The sequence below is a fragment of the Gymnodraco acuticeps genome, unplaced genomic scaffold (genome assembly GCF_902827175.1).
Source record: "Gymnodraco acuticeps unplaced genomic scaffold, fGymAcu1.1, whole genome shotgun sequence".
Taxonomy (NCBI): Eukaryota; Metazoa; Chordata; class Actinopteri; order Perciformes; family Bathydraconidae; genus Gymnodraco; species Gymnodraco acuticeps.
This window is the reverse complement of record NW_022991376.1, coordinates 211,529-239,115: the sequence shown is the minus strand read 5'-3', so window position 1 is coordinate 239,115 and position 27,587 is coordinate 211,529. Positions and strand designations below refer to the sequence as shown.

Genomic DNA, 27,587 nt, shown 5'->3' with positions numbered 1-27,587 from the left:
TCAACTTCACAAACTCAAATGTGTGCAGAAATGTAAAAAGCAAGCTCACAGTAGTCTAGTGATCATGTTTTTAAAAAAAATCAGGCTAAACAGCTTTTTCAAGAATTGGAATATTCACGAAAATGGAAATGTACCACGATCAGCCTATCATGACTGTTTTTTTTAATTGCAATTCACGATAATGTCGCTAGTCGTAAGTATAAATGAACTGTAGATTACATATTTGTGTATTTCTTACTTCAGCAGGCGTCATAGCATTTGTTTTCAGTAACCCTTGTGTTAAATTGTGTTTTTGATACTTACCATATCACTGAAGGAGTGGCGAAGTAGGATGGCATGACCGTAGAGCAAGGTCCGGTGTCCACCCCCCTGACCCGCCTGCAGGAAATACACAGGAAATAGATTATTCTCTTATTCTAGCATCCTTCTCCACTGGACCCTATCAGGTTTGACTTATCACATCTTTAGTCCACGTTAGTAACCCCATTTCACCTGTACGTCAGATATCAAGTTACAGTAAGAGTTTCCTCCTGTAAGCTGCAGTTAAAAAAAGTATCTTCCACTTTGGACATTCATACCAAGAGCAAGCAGGAAACAGACAAAGAGGGAGGAAAACACACAAACAATCAAACACGAACAGTGCCGCACTCATCAGACAGCTTGCCCATTCTTGTGACAAACAAGAATAATTGTGATGAATTGTGTCACAATAGAAAGTAAATGTTGGGTTAATAAAAAGAAAAGATTTGTTTTCTCCACGTCAGGAGATAAAAAAGAAAATTCTACTTACCCTTTTAATCAACTTCTAGCAGCAGGAGAAAAAAGAGGTACCATAAGCAGTGAGATCCAAATAATCTCTGTATCAAAAATTCTTATAAAAAGAATGTATGGACATTTAGTGTCCAAGTCCCAGACCTAAATGTTGTCATTATCACATTGGGTATAAGGGGTTATAAACAACCCTTCTATTCTCACAAACTATATATTAAGTTGGCCATTATTATACTTTGTGTTTCTTTTTTCTACAAAGAATTTTTATTGTCGAGTTATTGAGTCTTTATAAACTTCGTTATGGAGATATTAAAGAACTCATATTTGGAGAAGAGATTTCGGCCATATGGCCCGGCCCTAACTTAGTGGGTCTATTCAAATAGATTTGACTGTCATTTTATTTGACAAACAATATTTAAACTTCTCACAGAAACAGCTAGGATAGAGCCAACTAATGTGCCGCCCACTGACGTTTATCCAGTGCAATACATGCAGGCTATCCTGTGTCTTTTCCAGTTGTCAGTGTTAGTTTGTGTGTTTGCCTGCGGGGTCACATTTAGTGTGACCTAAAGGGAACTCCCAACTGTCTTCTAAATTTGACACCAAAATGAATCTCTTTTGGCAACCAAGCCTCTCCCAGATGGCTTATATAAGACATACAAAAATGGAAAAATAATTTGATCAAAAGAAAAATGGGAAGATTATCCGGCAACAGCTGGGAGCGAGGGAGCAAGAGAGAGAGCGAGAGAGAGAGAGAGAGAGAGAGAGAGAGAGAGAGAGAGAGAGAGAGAGAGAGAGAGAGAGAGAGAGAGAGAGAGAGAGAGAGAGAGAGAGACGGCCTGTATTTCAGGCCTGGTGTCATGCTGACACATCAATGTCAGGAACTGTGACCTTTGCTTTGGTGCCCCTCCAGTTAGTGCTGTATCCTAAACAGCTTGGAGAGCAGTAGAGAAACAAACAAAAACAGAAAGGTTTGTGTTGATTTTGTGTGCGCATTAAGGGGAGGAGTGGGTATGTTAAGTAAATTGTGTCTTCAATTATTATGGAAAGGTTTGGTACTGTAAATGTAATTGGCTTACAGGTCTAACATGTGTGAAGTCATGCGGACAGTGCCAGTCATTATATGCATCCTATGTGTCATGACAGACTGCTCAATGGCAACACGTTAAGCACATACTGACCTAACAAGTATTTGCATAGGATACTGGTAAAGTTAAAGAAATAACATGTACAATTTAGCTTTAATAGGCCTTATTAGTTGTGAACAGTTGTGCATGGCTTTGCTTGTAGGCGGAGCCCCAGTCATTGGCATTAAACTGTGCTATGTGGAGAAAACTTCGCCACCAGAAGACAGGTAACTGTAAACATCTTAGCAACAGTAAATGAGAATGTAATGACTTGTAACGACTGTCCCCATAACTGCCAAACCAAAAATAGGTATAACAGTCTAATAATCTTTCTGTTCACTTCCAATATATTCAAGGAAGCTAGAAACATACTAGGAGCCTTAAACAACCAAACGCTCTTTAAGACCCTTTTCATTTCAAGGCTGTTAAATGAAGCTAGCTTAGCAGACAACTGGTGTAACATAGCCAACGTCCAGGCATGATAGTAGCCTACTAAGCAAGTTATCAGTTAGGCTAAGTGACCAATGACATTACTATATGCGCCATTTGTTGATACATCCATGGCTGGAGCTTACCTACAAGTCGTTTTAATTGTTCACGCCTGCTATTACCGTTAACTTTTCCTAACTACACTTCACTCACCAAAGTTACGTTAGCGGTTCTGTTGGACCTCATCACGTAAAAACGTCGTCACCTGATTTGAGATGTACCTGTCGCGGTTGACGATGCATTCAAGTTGTATCGGAATAATCGGGAAATTGTAGACAAAGAGGCGGAACAACATAAAAAGTATATCTGCAGTCCCACACACTTTTGGCATTAAAGTACTAGTATTTAACCATGACATTTTCCTTAACAAAGAAGTTTGCCACCTACGCTTTGAGGCCGTAACATGTGTGTTGATATCATTTAGTAATGTTAGCGCCTGAAGATAAACTAACTTTTTGGCACGAATGAAGACTAAACGTTGGGTTAATAGTAAGAAACATTTACTTTTTAATTCTGTACTATTGCATAATTATGCTTTTTTTGCTCAAATGTAATAGATGGGTCTATGTCAGGATGTTACCACTACTGTCCATCAGTAGCCTTCAGTGATTCTAGATCAGGTGGAAACGTTTGTTATCAAATAGCCTACATACAGTGGATAAGAGTATGAAGTAGAAAAACACATTTTGTTGTTGTCGTTTTTAACTCGATAAATATCTTTGGGTTATAGTCAATTGTAGCAAAACTACCATTGATTTATTTTCGGGTTATTCATTTAGAAACGGTGTTATGGGCCGGTGTAAAATTAAAACATATGGATGATTTTGCTGGCTGTGTATTAATACCTGATATTGAGCCAATATCCTGAACACTGCCTGCTTGGTGTTATAATAATAAAACAGAGTGTGTGCTTTCTCGTAGCTTAAGCCTTACACAGCCATTATACTATAGCATGGCTAAGTAATTAACTTAAATGTTCACTTCATATAAATCGCTTGTCTTATAGGGAACAGCCTGAGGATGGGAAATAGCACACTAATCACTTTTTCAATGCTGTCAAGAAGGGATTAATGCCAAACTCATTTGCTAAGTACCATCTGATATATCGATTCTAATGTGCATAGGCACTATATCCTTCAAACTATTTGGATAATGAGAGAGTAATTGTGCTTCATTTGCTTTATTATTTACTTTATACCAGTCCATCAAAAACATGATGTACACTGTGATGTGTATTATGGGAAAGTTAAGAGAAGAAAAACACAAGTTGAGGATGTAAAGAAAAATAGATAAAAACTGAAGTGCGACTTGAATATACCTTGAATTATCTATAAACAGCTTTGCTCAAAAAAAGTTAAACAATCAGGACATGAACTTGTTTAAAATCCCTTAATATTAATTGATGTTAGAGAACAAACCCAGAGAAAACAGAGCAGCACACCAAAACCACAAAAGTGAGTTTTTTCTGCCAACGTGTGGGTTTTCAGATCCTTCAATTATAAATTCAGTACATTTGATAAATAAGGGAGCTCACCACTACTTTTGGTAAGCAACATATGCATGTATCTTTTAACAGCACACATTCTGTAAGCTGCATACTAAAACTTGAATCTTATTGCATTGGAAGCAAAAAAATAATAAGGATGAATAGCTTAAGCAAATGAAATGCCAGCACTTTCAGTTTAAAGTGCTTACACACTTTACACAGAGCAGTCTTCAGAGACCAGGCAACACATTTGACTCCTGTGTACAACGTGAGAGCACCAACGGATGTCTATTTCAAGATTGCCATCATTTTAAGTTTGGAGACATCTGTGACGAGCTAATTGATTGTGTCTCGCACTCTGGCCCAGAAGTTATGCTAAAGAAAAAACTTAATTTACAATCCAGAAGAAGTACACAGAAATTAATGTGTTCTTCACAATATGTGCTGAGGTGGAAAAAATGAAATGTACCACCATTAGCTTAATATCTCCTAACACTGCAGTACCTGCCACCGCAGTTTAAACTAAATGCTGTTCCAGCTATAAATGAAGATTTTATGGCAATCGAGAAATGGTCGTCACTTTAAATGAAAGTGCTGGAAATTCAACCCTTTCGTTTGGCAGTCTGTCATGCACGTTGACAACGTGACGGATGAACAAACTGATGGACCTACCCATTTTTCATGGTCAGCACTCTAGTAACAAAAAAATACAAATGAAAATAACTTGTTATCGGGTTGCATGGCAGTCAATTACGCAAATGTGAGAGCAACAATGGAGAGAAATGGGCCGTTGCAGTGGAAAGGATAGAGGATGCTGATTTATTAGCTTTGCCAGCAGATGTTGTATTCTGGCCAACATCATGTTGTCTTGCCAAACAAGGCCAGCCAACAATGTTGCATTGTTGAGCACAAAACAAATCTGCTACCCGGGCTAATAACAACGCAGGCCTGATTCACCAGTAGGGACGACCCAAGCGGTATACACAAAATAAGACACTTAAAGAACCATTTGTGCCAGAAAGCTACATGAAGAGCGAGTGGTAGCATGCAGCACCATTTTGGCTAGCTTGCATTCATATTTAGGATTTGGTACTTAATCTTCAAAATATCATGTTGTGTTGTGCTCAGGTTTCTCTGATTGCTGCAGCTGTCTGGCACAATGACAGTGTTGTCATCTCTGTTCCTAGTTAGTAGCAAAACATATTAAATAGACCCATCAATTTAGGAACTTCCCAAAAGATACACACTTTGTTATCAATAGGGAAAAAAAGATCACTATGTCGTGGTTTGTTGTTCCAAATTAAATGCTGGGATGTAAATTAAAATATAGCACTGTTTTCTCTTTGCTTTTCCCAAAACATTAGCATTTCATCCAAACGTGTGATGCCATCCCTTCCCATGTCTTTACCCCTCCTCTGGATCGAGAATGGCTGGGTGATGAGATTAAACGACACGTGAAATGACTTTGTTGGAGCGCAGCATCATGAAAGAATATGAACATACGACAGGGGTTAACAGACTGAATGTAGACCAGTGCAGTGCTTCATTGCCCGTCGATGAAAACTCCATGGCACTACAGAGCCCGATCAAAGATTACTTACCGTTTCTAATAAACATGCCAAGTGAGATGGAGTGGAGCCGGAGGACTGTTAAGCATAAATCAAGAGGAGAAAGGAGGCTGTGGATGCAGAAGTGCACTCACAGATCATTTCCCTCCTTTCTTTGACCCCTGACGGCCTTTCATTATCATTGCCTTCTGAACTCTTTTTGCAAAACAGGAGAATGTTACAGAGAATGAAAAGAGACAGTTTCTATTTAGAATTCAATATCAGTTCTTGGTGTTGAAGTAGTTCAGAGTATTGCTAGATTGGGTCCGTCTGCTTTGCCTTTGGGATTTAATCCAATCAACCATCAAAGTAAAATGCCCGAAAAGTAGTAACATTTAGTCATAAATAATCACACTGTCATATTTTATACAAACATCTTTGCCTGTCTAAACATGTTCTCACACATCTGATCATCAGCATCTGATGTAACATTTTCATTAGGTGCTTTTCTCACTATGGGAAAGTAGGTAATCAGATACGGCCAAACCTGAAATCCTGAAAACCTGACAGCATTTGAATGCATCATTTTGGGGACAATAGAAAAACAACCATGGCTAGACTTGGTTGTGATAAAGTGGCTTCAAAAGGTCTCTGAAGTATTTCCAATCAGGCCAGTTTACAGTATTAGAACTGTGACCACTATGAACAGATGTGGTGCATTTGTATTTCCAGTACTGTGACGCTTTAACAGGCAGTGGATTTCTTTTCAAGTTTACACAATAAATATCCTATTATGTCAACTGGAAAACAGTTGTGTAGATAATTATTCGTTTACACTCACTCAGACCACAGTGCATATGAAAATCAGAAATACATTATGAGACTTGCTCACTGAAACCTAAAAAAATAACTCACAGGTATTTTCGACCAGGTGCTAATGATAGACTACAGATTGATTTGTATACGTGTTTGTGTATGTAAGTGTACAGTGTGTTGTGTAAGATATAGTAGATATCAGACGGAGGGATGGTAGTACTCACCCCTTCACTGTTCGACCCAGTCTTAGCCAGCATCTCCTGCAGAGCCCGCACCGACAGGGACTGCTCCAACACAAAGTTACACACACACAGGTCTGGAGGAACATACTGCGGGGGGGGGGGAGGAAGAAAGGAGAGAGGGGGAGGGAAGGAAACATTAGTTGAAGAGGCATTGACGGTGGCAGTGTTTTCATAAGAAACAGACTCCTCTCCTGGATACATAATCAATGTGCCAGGAGTTTCTATTCTCCAGACTGTTTGTTTTCTCTGTATAGCCTCAAGCATTTGTTCCTGCAACCAACATTCCTGATCCTCAGAGCTCCGATGTATTGACATGACATACATAACACGAAACTTGAGGCAAACTTGATATGCTTTTCAAATGTTAAAGAACTCTCGCATCATTTTAGAAATGTATCAATTCATTTGTAATGCTTATTGACACTGTAAAAGTCGTCACACATGGTATCAATTTAGTTTGATGGACTGTAACGTGCAGGCTGTGACTTAAATAAAAATGCAGTGACAATCTAAAGAGGCTCTAAACAGATGCTTGTCATGAAACGTCAAATTGATTTATATTCAAACAGTTTTGGAAACTTATTTTAGACAACAACGGACAAATATTTAGAGTCTAACATTGCCTTCAATTTAATTTTGGTGCCTATAGACATGTTTCTACCTTGTATAGCTCATGTATGCTGGGATCTGTCTGCAAATGTCACTTTCATTCTGGTCAAAGTAATGCTAGATATACAAATTCTTATTCATTTGTTTCTATTAATCTTCATGCATCTTAAAGAAATTCAACTCTATTGATCTGATAACATTAATTAAACACATGCACACATACAGTACAGTGTACACGTGTCAATTGTTACCTACATCCTGTGACTGGGGATTATGAGGAGGGATGTCAAAAGGTGTACAGCATGCAGGTGCAATGACCAATTATTATGTAGGCTAGCGTTTATTCCTCAGCACACTGTGTTTTGTTTCATGCTTTAGATTTATCTTCATCATCCTATTTAGTTTATAAACTTTACATGCTGCCAGAAAAGTTCAGTCAAAGTGCAAATTGCAAAAACAAGGCAATTGAAGAATGGAAATGGAGCATTGAGATTACATAAAATATGTAAATATCACTTGAATCTACTCAAAGTATGAAAACTGTATTTACCTTGTGATGTGCTAGATGGCACTGTTGATTCACATTATACTGACATGACATGTAATCAGTTCCTATCCCTACTCTCATTTGCTTCTATATTACTATTTGTATTGATTACACTAATCTTTCACAACAATAGCCAGCTTTACGCAACATGCTATCCATCTGTCCCCAACACAGAAGTGATTTAAAGGTGTTTGGCACTTGTCCTGACTCAGTATTACACCCGGCTGACCCCTGACCTCTGCAGTGAAGTGAGAAATGTGAGCAGAGGGGAGGGCTGCTGGGTGATAATGAGGATGGCACTGCTCTGTAACTCAACGCAAACATGCATGGAACCTCCAACATCGCTTTGCAGTGTCCAGATCTGTGAGCCGGCACTGCACACACATGTTTTCTACTCAGATAATCATCATTTAATTACATTTACAACCACAAAAGAGGTTTCCAATGTCAACAAATCTAAGACAAAGTGTAGAAAAATACATTTTTCATAGGCAATATCTAGTCATCTCTCCACAAAACTTGAAACTGGGTTATTTGCTAAATGTTATTTTGCAAGAAGCTGCATCATGACATGACACACCTGTGGTGTCATAAGAGCTTTCACAGTGATAACTCGCAACCCGCTACAGATCTGACACGCTTATGAATTATTCACCGCCCGCCAATACCCCAATTATCATACTTCTTCCTGATGGGCAGACACGCTGAACATTCTCGCTTGTCTGGGAACAGAAGAGTCTCAACGGTCACAGCGACCTTTACAGAGACTACAGGGAGCTTAAGACAATAATATCAGCCGTGAAAATGGGTTAGGGTTAAGTGATCCTTCAGAAGATCAAGCGGTATTTAATAATCCCGAGTCTTGCATCATGTGAGCTAGTGAAAAGAGATTACTAGTGTTGAAAATCCCATTAACCTCTTCTTGTTCCCAAACTAAAGCATGCAATATAAAATAAGCCCTTTTTTTTTACGTTAGAGTTAAAGGATATAATTATGATCCTTTGGGTTATTTCATGAAATGTATTGACATTAGACACCTCAAAAGTTCAAAAGCAGAACAATTATAATCTGCGCAAAAACAATATCCTTCCTCACACTTCATGCTAGGACACCACTTATTCATATGTGTTATAGCATACACTGGCATTAATGTGAACTTCCTAGGTTTAAGGAAGAGGATTCATTTTATTCTAAGATTGTATTTTACCTCCTGAATATTCACATTTTTGAATAAATGGTGCGATTACAGGGTGTCCTCGGGGTCTTAAAAAGTATTAAAAGTTGATAAATCAATTTAGTGAAAATTAAGGCTATTAAAAAGTATTAAACGGCATTTTCCAAGGTATTAAATGTTGTAGCTTGTTTTCAATAAGTATATCAATTGTCCAAAGAGGTTGTATTCTACAGTGTGCCTGAATGTAATCATGGCGTAGGTGTGTAGTGTGATTCTGTGTAGTTTATTTATGGCATCCCGTTGGATTTGACGTCATCTGAACAGGACATCGCGCGCTCACTGCTTGATAGCGCGCGAAGGTCCGTTTACGCCGGTTGTTAAACAACATCGTTATGGGGAAATGCAAGTCTGCGTCCAAATGGTTGGAAGATAAGGAGGAAGGACAATCAATACTGTCTATAGTCAATGTGAGGTAAAGTGTGTCGCCAAGGTAACCGGTTGAACTCAAAGTGGCGATGAGGTCTTAAAATGTATGGAAAGGGTCTTAAGAAAGGTCTTAAAAGGGATTACATTTGACTTCAAGGTATTAACCTTTGACTTTGAATATGGAGACAATAAAATCAATATATGGAACAACTGAGAAAATGGCCTCAGATCTCTTCTTTAAATCAGATCCAATTCACTAATGCTTCAATTTGTCTGCTCTTGGTTGATTGCACTTATTGTAAGTCGTTGAAAGCATCAGCTTAATGAAATGTAATGTTCACATTCACTCTGGCCTTATTTCTTCAGGCAGGATTCGAAAGAGTCAGTCTGGGAAATGAGGCGTCAACACCTGAGATCCGCCAGCAGATGACAGCCCCTCCCATCCTGCCGACCTCCCCTCCGTCCCCCGTCCCCCTTTACACTCCCACATTTCACACCTAAGGAGGCCTGGAGCATTGTCACCGGTACCCAAGGTGAGAGGAGACAGGTGTGTGTGATGCGCTGCCTTCAACTACACAAGTGTTGCCCTCTGACTCAACAACTGTTCCAGGTGGATCAGCAGAAATGACTCCCTAAGTCTTTCTGCTCAGTGGCTAAATTAAATCCGGCTTTACATGATATGCAGAGCTCAAAAACATCCTGGCCTTAGAGGGTTTCATTTGTGATCATGTGATTATCGCTCGGTAAGTGTTGAGCCGAAAATAAAACGTCATCTGTTTACATATAAGATGCATTTAGTATCCCACTAGATCCGTGCTACTGACTGACAGCATCACTGCAAATGTTGTGACTAATGATGCAAGCAACAATTATGTTTCTATTAAGAGGCATATTCTCCAGAGCCAACACGATCTGCTTCATTTCAACATGTCGTTTTTTGTAAGTGTTGTCGAAGGGAAGATTAATGAGACATGTAACAGATCACTGACAGCTCTGTTACAACGCCACAGGCAGCTAAATGCTAATTTTGAAAAACTCTTAAAGGAAACTTCTCTATTTTAAAACAATAGTGGTCAAAAACATAGATGCACCGGTGCAGAAACAAGTAAATGATACATAACTGACCCCTGTCGTGTTTTAGGGTTTCTGGCCAAGCTGGAACTGAACCTGGATCACTGAAATGGTTGTTTTGTTTCTATCAAAGTAGCTTTAGTTTGCACCATAGGTCTCTCTACTTCTTCCCTATTCTTTGACAGGAAAGCTCATCTCATTAAGAGTAGGTGGAAGGGACCAACCCGGTAACAGCACCTCTTTGATTTAACACTCTATGAGGAGGAGACACGGCCAAAAAAGAAAAATTCACAGCAGACCTTTTTCTCGATGATTGTCATTTTGTGCAACTATTCTGAAAACATCAGGATAGTTCTACAATGTAATCTTAGAGAGTGCTGCGGGAAGGAGAACTTTAAACCTGGAAACAAGTTAGCATTTCCTGCACTTTTGGTTATCTCGCCTTGAAGTCATTGCGGTTTTTTTAATAGATTTTTGGATGCCTAAAAAAAAGGTCTGTGGTTGACAAAAGCTTAAGAGATTTGAAGGTTTTGTTTTACGAGAGAAAGACATCTGCGTCTATATACGCCGGGATCCGGAGTCATGGATGATCCTGCGGTCCTGTGTCCTGGATCGCGAGCCCTGGATCTTGAGTCGTGGCTGTGGTCCTGGATCATAAGTCCTGGATGGATATCCTCGTGGATTCATCTTCCTATTATACACACATGCATTTCCAAACATTTGGACTACCTATGTTGCAAATGTATTATCTCTTCGATTTACACACGGCATCTATTGCACGTCTGTCCGTCCTGGGAGAGGGATCCCTCCTCTGTTGCTCTCCCTGAGGTTTCTCCCATTTTCCCCTTTAAACTGTGGGTTTTCTCCGGAAGTTTTTCCTTGTACGATGTGATGGTCTAAGGACAGAGGGTGTCGTATTGTCATACTGATATTCTGTACAAACGGTGAAGTCCACCGAGACAAATGTAACATTTGTGATATTGGGCTATATAAATAAACATTGATTGATTGATCTGTAAATACCCTACTTGTGAAATGTGAGGCTCGTACATGTCTAGAAAAGGCGCTTGCTAACAAGTGGTTATATGAGATTACTGCATGTCATCACGCCAAACACGAAAACTCATCTACGTAGTGGAGTCATGCAAACAAGGTTTAAAGGTCCCCTATTATACTGTTTTTCATCAACATATTATAGGTCTCAGATATATACAAACATGTCTCTGAAGTGTGTGGCTCCAAACACCAAACAGATCATTGCAGCATTACCCATAATCCCCTCTGTTTCAACCTTGTTTCGAAAGTGCTAATTCTCTGTCTGTTACTTTAGATGAAAATAAGGAGCCCCTCCCCACGCCCGTCTGAGAGATATTTGGTTAAAAAGAACACAATGGTGCTCTAGGAGGAGATTCAGGTGATAAGGTGGGGGGGGGGGGTTTACCTTGGTTGGTGATTGGCTAATGGTTACACAAGCCAAAACATCGTTATGACATAATTGAGTGGCCAAAATCTGATCAGCTCATTTTCAGACAGGTTTTTATATAAAAGGAGAAAAAGTGAGAGAATCTTTTTTCCTGAAACTTTCATAGTCTCTTTACACAGAGGAATGTTACATGTTGATGTAGAAGAGACATGAAGAAGAGGGGACACATGTTGATGTAGAAGAGACATGAAGAAGAGGGGACACATGTTGATGTAGAAGAGACATGAAGAAGAGGGGACACATGTTGATGTAGAAGAGACATGGAGAAGAGGGGACACATGTTGATGTAGAAGAGACATGAAGAAGAGGGGACACATGTTGATGTAGAAGAGACATGAAGAAGAGGGGACACATGTTGATGTAGAAGAGACATGAAGAAGAGGGGACACATGTTGATGTAGAAGAGACATGAAGAAGAGGGGACACATGTTGATGTAGAAGAGACATGAAGAAGAGGGACACATGTTGATGTAGAAGAGACATGGAGAAGAGGGGACACATGTTGATGTAGAAGAGACATGAAGAAGAGGGGACACATGTTGATGTAGAAGAGACATGAAGAAGAGGGGACACATGTTGATGTAGAAGAGACATGGAGAAGAGGGGACACATGTTGATGTAGAAGAGACATGGAGAAGAGGGGACACATGTTGATGTAGAAGAGACATGAAGAAGAGGGGACATGTTGATGTAGAAGAGACATGGAGAAGAGGAATTTGCACAATAGGTGACCTTTAACTCATTTTTGTTGCATGAAAATGGTGGTTAGTTTCAGCAAAATTAATTTCCGAAGCAGATTTCTCAAGTACTGCATCAGGTTAAAGGTCATGCATTGCTGTGTAGCTGCTATAGCTGCTTGGTTCATCCCAAACTGCTACAGACTTCCTATTTTCTCCTAATATCCAAAGCACAAAATGGGGCCATTTGCAATCCTCACCTTAGCTTCTGAAGTGGATTCCAGATAACACACACGGTTTCCCAGTCCCTCGGCAGCCAGGCAAAACTTGCGATGCTCCTTCTGGATGGTGGCCACACACTGGAGCACCACCTCATCATCCTGCCAAAGGAAAGAGGCGTTAGAGACAAACATGTTGTGACAGTGACCTAAACAAGATGGGGCAAAAATAGAAACATATCTAGATTGGCTCAGTTTTGTTGCCTCTCATGCAAGCCTCACTTTAAGTTTTCAAATTGACACGTAGATATACATTTTATCTTATGGAGGTCAGTGCGGCTGTGGCTCAGTGGGTAGAGTGCTGGACTTGGAATCAGGGGGTAGCAAGTTTGAGTCCCACTGCAGTCAGCATGTCGTTGTGTCCCTGGGCAAGACACTTCACCCCAAATTGCTCCTGGATTGCTCACAATACAGAATGTATGTAAGTCGCTTTGGATAAAAGCGTCTAACAAATGACATGTAATGCTGCACGTGAGGCTTTCTGATTAAAAGAGGCATTCAAAAAACAACTTGTGGTATAGAATGGAGGCTGATCCATTTCAACAAAAAAAGTCTAGCGTTGAAACCTATGGTTGAAACACATTTCTTTTAATCTTATATAATAGAAAAAAGGCATTTATCCATAATAATTTCTCATGTTTTGGTTAAGAAAATCTGTGCATTGTCAATAGGGTAGAATGAAGTATCTTGTTGTCAACTTTGAAGAGAAAACCAATTCAGCAGTAGAAAAGAAAAGAACAAACCCTATATAAATCAGCAGCAGAGCAGCATTGAGGAATATCATTTCTAAACCTGTTACTCAGTCTTTGTTATCTCCGTGGGAGAGAGGAAACCCTCAATTCAAATCATCCAATAAACCAACATCTGTATCTGTCAGGGTCGAGAGGGTCGGCTCTATGTGGCAACACAGATATCGATGTGTGTGTGATTGTGTGTGTGTGTGTGTGTGTGTGTGTGTGTGTGTGTGTGTGTGTGTGTGTGTGTGTGTGTGTGTGTGTGTGTGTGTGTGTGTGTGTGTGTGTGTGTGTGTGTGTGTGTGTGTGTGTGTGTCTCCCCTGCCAGCTACCGTCCCACACTAATCTGAGCTGATGGTTGCCATGGTTCTGGCTCCCACCGCCTTCACAGCAGTATTAATTCAATAGATTTAGATACAGGCTGCAGAGAAACCACGGACACAGGAGGGAGATAACAGAGCCTGACAGCATTTCAAAAACAATGGCACTCTGGAACCAAAACTAGAAGATGTAATGTGATACTGATAGCAAGTAAAAGTCACCCTGCATGGTCAGAATATTGTGTGAAGAAAAGCATAATATGAAGGATTTTTTTCTGGGGTGTGTTTAATACTGCAGACGTTTTTTTAAACTTCATTTGAAAGCATACAGTCTCCTGTTACGAACGATAAATGAGACAATTTGTAATTTCACACTGCTGTAGAGATGGAAACAACATTTTCAGATTTTCCGGCTCTTCCGGCATATGTAAAAGTTCAAACAGACATTGTAAGAAGCCTAAACATAATCTCTTATTGGTTTGTATTTGTATTTAGTGTGAACATTACAATCATGCATTGGCGAAGCATCATTAATTAGATCTAATAGATAAGATCAGACAGTCTTCTTCATGAACAGTAAAACACATTCATTTCACAAACAGAGCAGTAAGAAGACATTGTTTTAAATGTATTTATTTTCTTATAACATGTATTTCCCTTAGTAAAACAAAAGAACAATAATATATTGTACAAATTAAGTAATTTCTACTTCAGAGATGTGATCGATATTATTCCATAGAAACACTTAGCTCTGTAAAAAGCTACATTATGTTGAAAGGGGAATATGGGGATTTATACAGCAGCTAATTAGTGCAGAAGCTCATTAAAGCATATCCACAAAAAGGCAGTATTGACAACCTCACAAAATAAAATCTGTCTTCAAGCACTTTCAATACTGACGCACAGTGGAGGTAAATGTCACAGGGAAGTGAAAGAGAGCCGATTTGGCACCAAAGTCCCCGACCAGCAGCGTTTTAAATACCCAGAATCCAACTCTGGGCTTCAGGGAGGTAATTACAGAAAGCAGAAAGCATCAATGTTGGCTCAGAGAAACCGCTGCAGCTCTCCTGGTAGAGTTGTGACGGAGGAAACACAGCTTGTTGTCTCAGTCTGACAGACGGAGACACTCAATATCTCCACGGGATGACCGAAGACTTGTCACCTCTTTAAAATCGAGTAAATGCACCTCTTTCTTTTCAGATGTTTGGAATTGTGGTGGCGTTAGGAAACCAGCGGGGCCTGGCACTGTTAGTGTCGTGCTTCATCTACGAGTGTGTGTCTTTTTAAAAGGCTTATGAATGTGCCAACAGGCTGGGTCAGATTACTTTAAAACGTAGTCAGTCGGTAATCAAGTACATAGAAATTACATTCAATCAGAAAAGACGTATTTAAATATTTTTGGATTTCTTTAATATCCAAGAAAAATAGTGCACTTTTATAGAAAGAAGTGGAGGAAGTTACACAAATACATTTTTCTTGAACATGTCAAAAACAAATGGATTGTACATATTTAGCTATTCGGCTTCTAGATTGTGTCAATAAATAGTCAAAAACTGTACCTATATGTACCCTATCTGTATCTACCATAATTAATCAAATAAAAAGGCTATAAATATCAAATCATCTTAATATCTCAACTTGTTTTGTCACCATGAACACAACTGGCTTACAGAGTTGCAAATCACTCTGATATACAGTAAGAGATATCGGGCATTTATAATTAGTCAAATCAAACGATCAGGATTTCATAAAAAACATGTTTTAGAATTTAATAATTACGAAATTGTTATACTAATGTAATGACAGTGTTTACTGTCAGAAAAATCTTCAGCAGCAATTAGATCTAGCTTGTAAAGCCAGGCAGCAACATATGTTCATCAATACTTGAGTTGTATAGAAATAAGCAACATTTAAATGGCTGAGACACAATTATAATTTCACTTTGATAGTGCAGCTCCAGAAGGGTTGCACTGGGATTTAAAAAGCTTCACAGACAGGATGCCATCCAGTCATCCGAGTAGAAAGGATGATAATGCCAACATCGCTCTAAATAAAAACAACCACCAGAGACATGGGGAGGGTTTAATACCAAGAAACCTACAGAGTGGCGTTCTCTCATAAAAATCCAACCGCTATGATTGAATCTCAACAACTAATGAAGTAGCCATGTGTTTTCATAGCCAGGACACTTTCTTAAGACGCTTTCTGTCCCTCTCTACACCCCTGACTTGATCTTTAGCCAGAGAATCCGAGGCAAAGTGATCCACGCGGCAGCAGTGTGACCATCTGCTGAACAGCTAAAGAGCAGCATCAGTCCTATGTATAGGGCCCTGGGTGGCTGCTTCCCCCAGCTTCCAAGGGGAGAGTGGGAATTTGACCCTGCCCTCTCCCAACCCGACCTCACTAACCCTCGATATCCCTCTGGATCCTGAGGGTCCGACACCTCTCAATCAAACAAAAGAGTCTGGTTTAAGCTAAAAGATTGAATGTCCACTTGCACCATCGCTTTGGGGATCTCCACCTGCCCTTTAACCTTTCCCCACCCCTCTCTTGCCTTCTTGTTTTCTTCCTCTACGTTCAATAAGCAGCCGGTGTCCCCTTACAGACAGCGACAGGTGTGTGTGTGTGTGTGTGTGTGTGTGTGTGTGTGTGTGTGTGTGTGTGTGTGTGTGTGTGTGTGTGTGTGTGTGTGTGTGTGTGTGTGTGTGTCCACCAGCGGAAACCCGAGAGCTACAGATGCTCTGGCGTGCCAAATAAACTCACAACTCACCCGCTGCTCCCACCAATGTGAACTTGAGAAAAGGTGAATCTGTTCAATCCCTCAGCGCTGCTATTTTCACACGCATGCTTTGCACATGCTCAGTGAAAAATCAACAGGCAGACCTTTTCAGAAGGGGAAAATGGGGGGCAGTGGGTTGAAAACTGAAGGGGTTTAAGAAAATACCAAGGTGTTTGGCCTCCTTGTTCACACTGCAGCGCTGTGCAGTCTGTCTGAGTTGGTCTGACTGCACTGGAGTCGTGTTTCTCATAAATGTCAGGCAGGGTGCTAAGTGCAACTTTAGCAACGTGTTTTTACTAAAGCTTAGCTCACAACATGGAGATCAAAGTAGATACAGTGTAGATGTGTGAGAACTACACCCTGAAAGGCCGTATAAAAGGCTGATGTTGGTGCCTGCATCAGAGCTTGAATGATAAAAGTGAGATTTAAAATGTTAAATATGAAAAACAAGAATGTATACAGAGCGTCTGTATACCAACCCATATCTCTGCACTAATGAACACCTGACGATAAATAATGAAGCTGCTGTTCCAATCCAAACCCTGAGGTATGTTACATTTTGAAACCTTGAAGAGCAGAAAAAACAAGAGTGAAAAATGATTAAAAGGCAGTGAAATTTCAGTGACGGTGGGGGAAAAAAAATAGGGCTTGAAGCCACAACAAAAAACTGAGAGAGAAAGAGAGACAGAGACAGACTGGAAAATTGGCTTTTTAGCAATTCGACATTTTAGCTCTGCTGTCGTGTTCTCTACCGTTAAAGATCCACAGTTAGTCACAGCAGTCAGTCACACTGGTTGCACCTCCAGCAACCTCCTACCTCTCAAACACACACCGGGTGACAACAAATCTCTATTTACAGGCTGGGTAATTTGGCAATATTGTCTGTCTCCATAATTGAGTTTCGCTCGATAGCTCACAAGAAAGAACAAAGGGTACAAGATTGATAACATGCAGGTCTCCCAAGCCGTTTCACTGCAAGATTCATTTAGCTTTTCCGTAATCCCAAATCCATATTCATTTTGATGATAGCCTTTCCTATCTTCGAATGGAAGACAGTGGACATTGAGTCTATTTGTTCCAGTTAGTCTTTTGGAAAATAGAAGGGTTCAGTATATGAATAAATGCCATGGAGACATGTGACCTTTAGAGGTGTTTTTCTAGATTAAAGGCAACGATTATTTAGATGGAGTGAAGTCTACTAAAAAGGCATGACAAGTAAAAGATCAATATTCAATGATCAGGATCAGTATTTGTAGACGTCGAAACCTTGTAAGACAAACTGTTTTACCAGAAGTAGCTTCTAACAGTTATTCTTAGTAACCTTTTTCTTTTAGTCCTACATTAAATGTCAGAGAGAACATCCTTTCACCTCAAAGGTTATACTTGTATAAATATCACACCAGCAACAGTTCCTTTTGGCTTCGCTTTCACTTCTTCTTCTACAGAAGACAGACTCCTTTTAGTCATATCTGATTCATAAAGTGTTTAAATCAATGAGATGAAGTCTCTTATCCAAACAGCCACTCAGCTTCAGAGTACTCGCAGGATGAAGTCAATGTGGAGCTTCATTCTTTACTTCCTCAGCATCAAACCTTTCCGTGTAAATTATAACAATAATCTTTATAAAACACTCAAATACTTAAACTACAAATGACATTATGTGTGTGTTTTTCCACAGATGAAACTCGTTTTCCAACAGATGAAACTTACTTGTCCCACAAGTTGTGGTGCTGCTTGACCTTAGACCAGTTTGATTTAGGTTTAGCTTTCATATTCAAGATAAATATATATTTTACCAGATAGATTTAGTAAAAGTCGGCCAATGGCATTCAAGATAAATGTCTCGATTGACAAGGACAAATTTGTCAGACAATAGTTGGACCTTCAACTGTTTTCATGGCTTTACTTTTAAAACGTATTTGTCTTCATTCTGTGCCAATGTATTTTGTTGGTATCTATAATGATTGCCATAGTATTTCAAACATGTCTTGACCTCCAAGAAAAGCATCACAACAGCAGGTGATCATAGCTGTCATAAAGCCTCGAAGAATCAAAGATTTTGGACAAAAGATCTTCATAAAATAAAATGTCTTCAAAGAGTAGAAATCTTTCTCACCTCAGGATTTACACAGATGTGTCATTGCAGTTGCATTTAACATTAAGTCAACATTGTCCCACCTAGTATGAATGCAGAATGTAATATGCAGCTGTGTGCATGTCCCCGACGACATTATGGTCAAAATGAATTATGCACTTCACATTTGAGCTCTATATAGGGGGAAAAAAGTGAATACAATCCTTCAGGTTTTGTCCCGCAGTATGCTTGCCATGGATCACAGACCCCAGGATTGATATGGTGTTCTTATAACAAATTGGATTTTCTTGGCTTAGTTTGTATGCATATTGCTTTGGAGAAGCTTCAAATGATAGAGGTCTCCCCAAGCGTGGAAAGCACCTTAGCATAAGGGAGTACGGAAATAATGTTGGCCTCCGGTCAGGGACGAAGCCTCTGAAGTCCATCATCCTGCCTGATGACACAGAGCGGACACTGGGAAGACGTAGTGAGGTGTGAAGAGGTGGAGAGGATTGTGTATGTGAGGTGAAAGAGAGGAAAGAAAGTGCAGGGCAGTTGAAGTGAAACATTCACCTGAACTTAACCCCTCAGCTCATCTGTTTTTACTAGGGATGTAACGATACCAAAAACTCACGGTACGATAATATCGCGATATTGAAAAATAAAAACTGTGCATTGTCTCTCCACCACTTCAAAAACAATACAGTTTTTGCCAAGAAGGTGAGGCTTATTGACAGGGCAAGATATAAATATACTGTTGGTAGGCCTACTTGTCAATGTCTCTAGGTATGTACATGTAGCCCTGTAAATACGATGTCCTTTTGTGTTATCTGTTGTTTTATGTTCATGTTGTAACCTACTTGCTGCCATGTTGGACAGGTCTCCCTTGAAAAAGAGATTGATGATCTCAATGGGACCATCTTGTTGAATAAAGGTTTAAAAAAAGAAAAGAAATCGCAGTATATTTTGTCAGTCTCACGACGGTATTGAGACATTTATTTACCGCAATATCGCGATATTCGATATATCGTTACATCCCTAGTTTTTACCCTCCATTCTGTCAGTTCTGCAAGTATCAAAGTCGAACTTTAGATTATTTGAGATTTCACACCACAAAAGACCCAGAGGACAGAGACGTGATAAGGAGAGCACTTTTTCTTTGAAATACACTTCCCAGAGGTCGAACTTTCATTCCTGAGACAGACCGAATGGCTATGGGTCAATAAGAGGACGCGACACAAGATACATTCAATAAGCGTTTAAGTGTTTTGCGATACATCAGCGGCGGTGTGTGACAAGGTAAACCTCCCTGCCTGCAAGGCCTGGAAATGCTTTCCAGATCCATCAAGCAACGATGTGTCATCTCTAGACTGCAGTTGTTACGGCTGGATTAACACGGCAAATAGAAAATGGTGTTTCTAAAATGTTAGTGGTCCTACTGAGAAACTAACGATGAGTGAATTATTGGAGAAGTGTCAGACAGAATCATGTTTTCCCCAAAAGTGAAACATCCTCAAATCCTGTCTTGTCAGAAAATAATTTGAACGGGATCAGTAATTCAAACATCAGATCCTCCTATTATTAGTACGAGGTGCCCTTGAGCAACTCAATGCACCCAACTGCACCAGCAGAGCTCTTCAGTGACTCAAGGCGTTTTTCTAAAAGAGCTTTCATGCTCAGCAAACTTGGCTTTAAATCTTTAAGCGCCTACAGTCCGAATTTATTATAGGAACAATGTGGCCAAAGGCACTGTGAAGACAATATGGAGCTGAATGTTCAGCCGTCTGATCAACAACTTTTTACAAATGTTTAAGCGTATTCTCATTGCCCTCTTAAGCTTTGTTTTTAAGCAAATTGTTTAACAAAAAGGCTCTCAAAACTAGGGATTGTCAATACTGGCCACATTACTGGATCGGATATCCATCGAGAAAAAAGCAGAATTTGTTAGCCCAAACTGTCTGTCAACAACTGCCAGTGGGGCAAAGTCTATGTTCAAACAATCCATGCCACATTACACATTTAAACATGAACAGCTTAACACACCAAGTATGGCTGAGCGATATGGATAACAAACAAAAAATATCACAATATCTTTGACTTGAATTTTCACACACTTCATCAGATGTGGACGACTATAACGATTGCTCTCAGAGGTGTGTGCGAATTTGGCGCTTGCTGCATTATTTAATTATGCGAAGACCCGCCCCTACTCTGCTTCTCATTGGCCCTGAAAGAAGAAAAACCTGGAATGTGCATCCATGTGGTGTTTGTTATCTCTCATAAAGTCGGAAAATGTGTGACTTTACTTACCATGTGTTTGTCAGAAGCTGGATCAATGACAATATCCACTAAAAGAAGTAAACAACGAATGCCAGTACTATATTATTTACATCGAGAGTTCCTCCTCAGTCCTCATTGTTTACAAGTGGATGGCTGTTTGTGTCCAAATGATGGCAAACGGGGAATTTCCTATTTCACGAGGATCACCTGAACGCACCACAAGCCAAGCGCCAGCGGAATGTAACACGTTGTTCAGTTCACCTTCACCAGAGAGGCAGGACAGCGACCAAGAAGTGCAGTTAAGGTAACGTTAGTAACTGAACGTAGGAATAAAAGTCAATAGGCATATGTAACATATTAGTGCTTTCAATTTATTAAGTATTAGTACATTCATTGGTTAACTGTTAGCTGAATTAGCTAAGATAGCTAGCTAACTACGAAGCACGTGTTGCTAGCTAACCTTAACCTCACTAATGGGGTATGTACAAATTAAGCTAGCTAACGTTAACTACTCTCAGATAAATACACTGTCTGTAAGGAACACAAAATTAGCCGACGTTAATATCATACGTTTTCTTTTGGTATTCAGTAATTGTATCTGTTAAAAACTAGCAGCTAGTTAAAAACGCAAAGGGTGGTGGTAGACTAGCTAACGTCGACCTAGCTAGTTCATAGTGAATCACAGCAATTTTACAATTTAGTGTCTGATGCCTTTTTAATGTGATTTTTTTTGGGGTTGACTTTTAAAATGACAGTGGCCGTCTTTTCCTGTAAATTACAGAATGCTTCTTCATGGTGAGATGGATAGATTTGATGACACAACTGTGTCACTCTTAAAAGGTAAATCTCTTGTTAATTATTTAGACATCTAACATCTGTTTGCTGTTTTCTCTGTATCAAAGTTCTATTGATTTTTACACTCAGGTTTTGGACGAGATGGGCCGAATTCTAGAGGCAGGCAACAAGAACTTCACTGACCAGATCAAAGCCAGATGGGAAAGCTTTTGCGAAAATGCGCTGTTCTTTGGAGTGTGGAACAAGTCGTTGAAGCCACCAATGGGTCTGGATACATGTAAGCATCATGTATAGATAACACTGATGTTTTATAGGTTGGGGGTGACCATTTCATGGCCGCATGGGATGTGATTGTATTAGCTTATTTTCATTATTTTGATAGGACAGGATCTCCTTTTTGATGACTGAATTATGGCAAAATGGTAGTTATAAGGTAGTAGTGGTCACTAGAGGGTTTAAACACTACTACCTTATGTCATGCATACAGGTGACCCTTATTGTTTTGCTTTCCCTTGTGCAACTGACAAGTGCTTTTTATATCCCCTGCAGTGAAAGTGTCAGGGATATTATAAATTCACCCCCGACCGCTGCCCCCCCACTATCCAGCCAAACTTTCAGTTTGCTGATCCAATAACTGCAATCGTTTTTATTTCACTCTTTCATTTCGCTGTGCACATTCAATATCCCTAGGAGAACCGTTTGATTTTGGTGATCCCACGCTCTCTGTCTTAGCGCAACATTCAGGCCAATTTTGAAAAAAAAATAGCACCAGTTTATGTACAATTTCCCAAGGTGACATTAAGATTCATGTCGCTTCAGGGATACTGTCATTCACCAACAGCATAGTTTTTCCATGATGATCTTATACTCCCTTGGGCTCTGCACAGAACTATTTTTTTGCTTTTGTGCTTACTTTTCAGTTACACAACACTTAATGTCAAAGTCAAATTGCCTAACAAAAACAAGCACAATGCATTTGATCATGTATCCATGTTGTTTTTCAGCTGGACAAGCGATTGCTTTGATGAAGGCACTTCCCTCAATGTTTCCTTCGCCAACTGCCCCACCCAAAAAGCTTGGGTTAGCAAGTGAGGCACTATTCCATGTTCTTGAGGTGAGTCTGAGTCAGTATCAGTTAAACTGAAATAAAACTTGATATTCCTTGAGGTTTAATTTGTTTCTACTTTTTGTCTCTACTTTGTTGCACTCAGCCCTCCGAGGACCCCAATACGTTTCTCCAGAAACGGCCCATCACCAGTCCAGTCATCCTAGACTCTACTAACCTCCTCCTGGCTGTTGGCAAAATCCCACTGATGACCCTACCTAGGGAAATGATGCACGAGGCTCCACTCATCCTGATGGGGTGTTTTAACACCTTCCACCTCACCTACCCCAAATGTGTTGCTACTCTCCTATCCGTCATCCAGACTGAGGTACTGAAGGACAGTATTCACGAGCGTGACCTTACTCATTCATACAAAAAAGCATTAACTGAATGGGCAGAATTCACAAAAAAGTAGAGAACTTGAATTCTGTGTCCAATGTTTGTAAGTTCTATGAGGATGTATATATGTTGAAGAGCTTTGTTCATTTAATAAATGATCCTGTTTGTTATGGACTGACTTAATAAAAACGTGTTTTTTGAAAGAATTGTCATGTTTACTTATTTTAAGAGCATGTGTTCTAATTTAGCTCCCGAAAAACAAGAATTTCATTTCATGTTACTTGTTATCGCTTTTATCCAAAGCGACTTACATACTCAATACTGTGGTGTCTTCAGGGACACAACGACATGCTGACTGCAGTGGGGTTTGAACCTATGCTCCCCTGATCCCAACGCACTACCCACTGCGCCACACGTCTCCCTAAATCTCATTTTAAGTAATTTGATGCTAAAAGTACCCTAGTTTTGAGTGATAATAGGCTTCTTTTGCATTGAATAGGCTTAACTAGATTGCTTGAAATTAGCCTTTTTAATCTTTAAGATTGTATGTGCTATAATGATAGTCGGACAGCCTGACTTGTTTTAAGACATCTTATCAAGTGAAATTTGCTTACTGCACTGGCAGCCAAATGTGCTTGTTTCAAGTGCAAGCATGCTTATATCTAGAACGTTTGGCCTTAAATTTGACAGGGCGTTTTTGCAGTGTACATTGAGTTATGAAGATTATTGATCAGGTGGACATAGCTGGGTTTCTGAGAAATAATGACGATATGTCAAAGATTGTTGCAACCGGTTTCTGCTGCTCGTCAGTTGCCAAAAAAACATCAGAAATTGCAGGACAAACCTGAAATGTCGCAGAAATAGCCAAGATTATTCAAGCTTTGGCAGAAAAGAGTGTTTTCATCAACCAGGGCATCACACACAGTGAGGCCGATTGAGAATACATTATTTCAGTGGCCTTTAAATAAATAAAAAAGGTGTTTACATTCAATAAAGGTTACAAACAACACTAACTGCCGTGTAAGTGTTAAATGACAGTGACCTAAGGGAACATCAAAAAGCTATGAGGCTGGCGGTCGGCACCTTTTTCCGTCCTGGTGATTAATGACGGTAATTATTAGAGTTGAGAGTCCACTCACGCTGCTGCTGCTGCGCTCTGTGATTCTACTGCTAACACCACAACACACTGCACTGTCATTCCTGCTGAGTCTGAAACAGCAATGTTAAATCAATGTTGGGTTACGATATAATATGTGATGCACACAGTACGGAAGGATATTGTTGAGTAAGTGGATCAGAGACAACATTTAAAAGCAAGTTGTTGATTTAGATTGTATGATTTTAGCGTATAAGAATTACCAAAAATATGGTTATGCGCATCTTTAACATTACAGACTAGTAGATTATTCTGCAAGTCATTAGTAATTTAACACAACAATAAGTATTTTAGGTATGAACATACTGCCCGAAATGTCGCAGAGCCTTGTCTCACTACTTTCATAATGTATTGGTATTTTTTTACCTTTTCAACACCAGTTAAAAAAAAAGGGTAATGCAAAGATAACCTTCTTTCTGGAAATCAAAAGATAGGAAAAGATGCATTTTTGTCTCTGCATGTTAAACACAACTACATGTACCACTTAGCAGCATATATACATATTAAAGAGCGCCATTGACATATTCGCCATGCAAAATAACTGGTCCACATTGATTTTGGCTGTTATAAATTGTTTAGTATTTACCCAAAAGTACTTAATCTTCTGAAGCTACTTTTCACAACTCTTCATACATTTTTAATACAAGTCCAAGAAGGAGCTCATCCATTATTAAATATTTTTAAACTAATACTGTCATCCTAAATAATCAATTAGTCAGTGATTGACCTACAGTATACAGGGCCGCCCCGAACATCTCATTTACACACTTGAAGGCGAGTTAGTGAGGTGAGGTCCTGCCACCTTTTCATCAAGGTTGTTTAAATAATGGAGATGGCAGCAGGCAGCTGTCCTTCAGCGCTGATGACGGGGAGAGAGCCAAAAGCTGCCAAAAAACAAACAGTAGCTCTGCCATCACAGCCTGCTCAATCAATGCAGAGGAAATCCTTCCCATTCAATTTACATCAATCTGAGGGAGGTTCACCTGAGGCCGCAGGACAACGCTGCCTCGGTCTCTTTCCAACTCTCATGAAGAGGCAGACTTTGCATTAACTATTGCAACATAGTAAATGCTGCATACTGGAATGACTCCAAAGGTCCATAAGGTCTATATTACGAGTCCATAGTGCTTCTTACTTTCTTTTATTCCAGGCGGAGATATCTGGGCTCAATTTCCAACAAATGGGTGTGAAATGGGTTACATGTATGGTCCTCCCTTAGCTTTCTCCTTAGACTTGATATGAAACCATCAAGGCAACAAAACCACAACAATAAACAATCCATTGATCATAAAAACCTGTTAAATCTTAAAAATAATATGAAAAATAACACAAACTGTTTTCAGTGTCAAAGACGATAAACATCATTCGTAGAAGACACAATTGCCACAGGTGTAAATCATCATTATCAAAGCATTAGTAGCATTTTTTGTCATTACTTCAGTGCATCTTGAACTGTGTCATGTTTCATTACATGTTGCCCACATCTGCAGAAATAAATTAAAGACATCATTTCTAAAAAACAAAGCAACATTTTTTTTTCACCATTGTTACAGAAATGTGATCCACTCTTTTCATACTTCGATAAACCTTTCAACCAATTACATCAGAGAAGCTCAATTAAATCCTGCCATTATGACAACAACCATTGGAACATAAGCTAAAACTCTTCAAACCTTGGTCTAAGATCCAAATCTTAAACCATTCAACAATTGTTCACATTTCAAAAGTCAGAAAATGTGACTCCAATCTTCTCTGGCCATATAAATAAATGCATGATGTATTTATTGGACTTACTGTATTTGATTAACATTACTACCATCAGTTAGAACTCTGTGTTCCCCTTTAAAGCTCAGTAACACAGTCCATCACTTTGACATAGTAAGCCTTACAAACTGCTGTATATTACAGTGTGGTTGATTTCTAAATGCTACTTTATCCCTATAAACATGGTGTTAACGAGACCCTGGTTGTGCTGCCCCTGACTGAAGCTCTTCCCCTGGTGGGTTAGTGCCAGGCGAGAAGAGCTGTACTGTATGTGCTGTGGAAGCATCATCTTTAAAAAGGCTAAATTTAAACCCCCAGAGTCCTCGCCTTGGTATGCAGAAGGCTTCCAGAACAACATAAACTCCAAATAAGCCCTGAGGAGCAACTGGTGGAGAGCAAGCCTCGATCACCTGGTTTTAAAAATGGTGGAACAGCAGCTCACCTGGACAACCAAGTTCAAATGATTCCTAAACATTTCAGAAAAATGAAATAAGTATTTCTTTACCTTTATTTTAAAACCATTTAGTAATAGCAACTACTGTACACCTGCAAAGCTTTCCATTCTCACACATATGCAGTGTGATGTTAAAAATTAAACAATGAGTCTTTGATGTCAGACAGAGGTAAACAAAAGCAGACGTATCATTTCTCCTCAACTAAACTTTAAAAAAAAATACAATCTTAATGAGTGTTTGCTCCAAATCTGTAAGAAAACATGCCATACTTGTTCAATTAACTTCGAATTTAGCTCAACATTTTCACAAGAACTGTCTAATATTACTTCAAATGTAACAATCCTGCAAATTACAGATTCATCTTGATGTATAATGCTGGTTTGACTTTGACTTGTTAGCGCACTCAGTCTATGAGCTACATTTAGCTAGTATCTTAGCATCATAACAGCACTGCAGAAAAACTATTTTTTAAGAACTTTTGATAAACCCAAATAAGTATGTTATCCATCCCAGATGTTCCCTTGCTGTAACACATTTTAGCTGAAAAACATCCTTTTAAAGTGGTGTAAAACAATCAGTATTCAGGATAGAGCGGCCTATTGGAGCTTAAGGCAAGGCAAGTTTATTTATATAGCACTTTTCAACACAAGGCCATTCAAAGTGCTTATTCAAAGACATTTTATAATTCCCAGAAAACATGACAATCACTTGGTTACGAAATATTCACCTGCAAATGTTCTCTTGTGTCATTTCAGTGAAGAAGCAGGTTCATTTCTGTTTTTGACAAGTATGTGATTGTTTAGCACAACAACTCAACCGACAAGTAACTATCCAAAACATAACACGTAATTACACGTCATTTCATTGCACTGCAATTACCAAAATCTCTGTTTTGACAACACTGTAATTAGACTCAAAAAGAGCTTGTACGTTGTCTGATTCCTGCATAAAGCCAATCTATTTAGTTTGAAATACAATCAAAAGCTGAACTCAGATCCTTTTCTGAAGATAACAAACAATCTAAAGTAAAAAAGAAGTCATTC

At 39.4% G+C, this 27,587-nt stretch overlaps 1 protein-coding gene and 1 long non-coding RNA gene across 3 annotated transcripts in view; one reads left to right on the top strand and one right to left on the bottom strand.

Annotated features, from left to right (window-relative positions):
• The window catches only part of LOC117563085 (ryanodine receptor 3-like), a 52,546-nt gene that overhangs the window by 22,628 nt on the left and 2,331 nt on the right, over positions 1-27,587 (bottom strand). The window contains exons 2-5 of one of the 2 annotated variants that reach the window (XM_034241248.1): positions 12,726-12,845; positions 6,461-6,565; positions 791-805; positions 304-378 (exon numbers count right to left, since the gene is read on the bottom strand). In XM_034241248.1, the coding sequence (XP_034097139.1) occupies positions 304-378; positions 791-805; positions 6,461-6,565; positions 12,726-12,845 (315 nt within the window). The remainder of the gene's footprint in view (positions 1-303; positions 379-790; positions 806-6,460; positions 6,566-12,725; positions 12,846-27,587) is intronic. The other variant, XM_034241247.1, reaches the window with a different exon arrangement.
• Positions 21,145-22,839, top strand: LOC117563077. The gene is made up of 4 exons (XR_004571659.1): positions 21,145-21,234; positions 21,712-21,770; positions 21,855-22,002; positions 22,730-22,839. It is a non-coding gene; the product is annotated as an uncharacterized LOC117563077 (long non-coding RNA).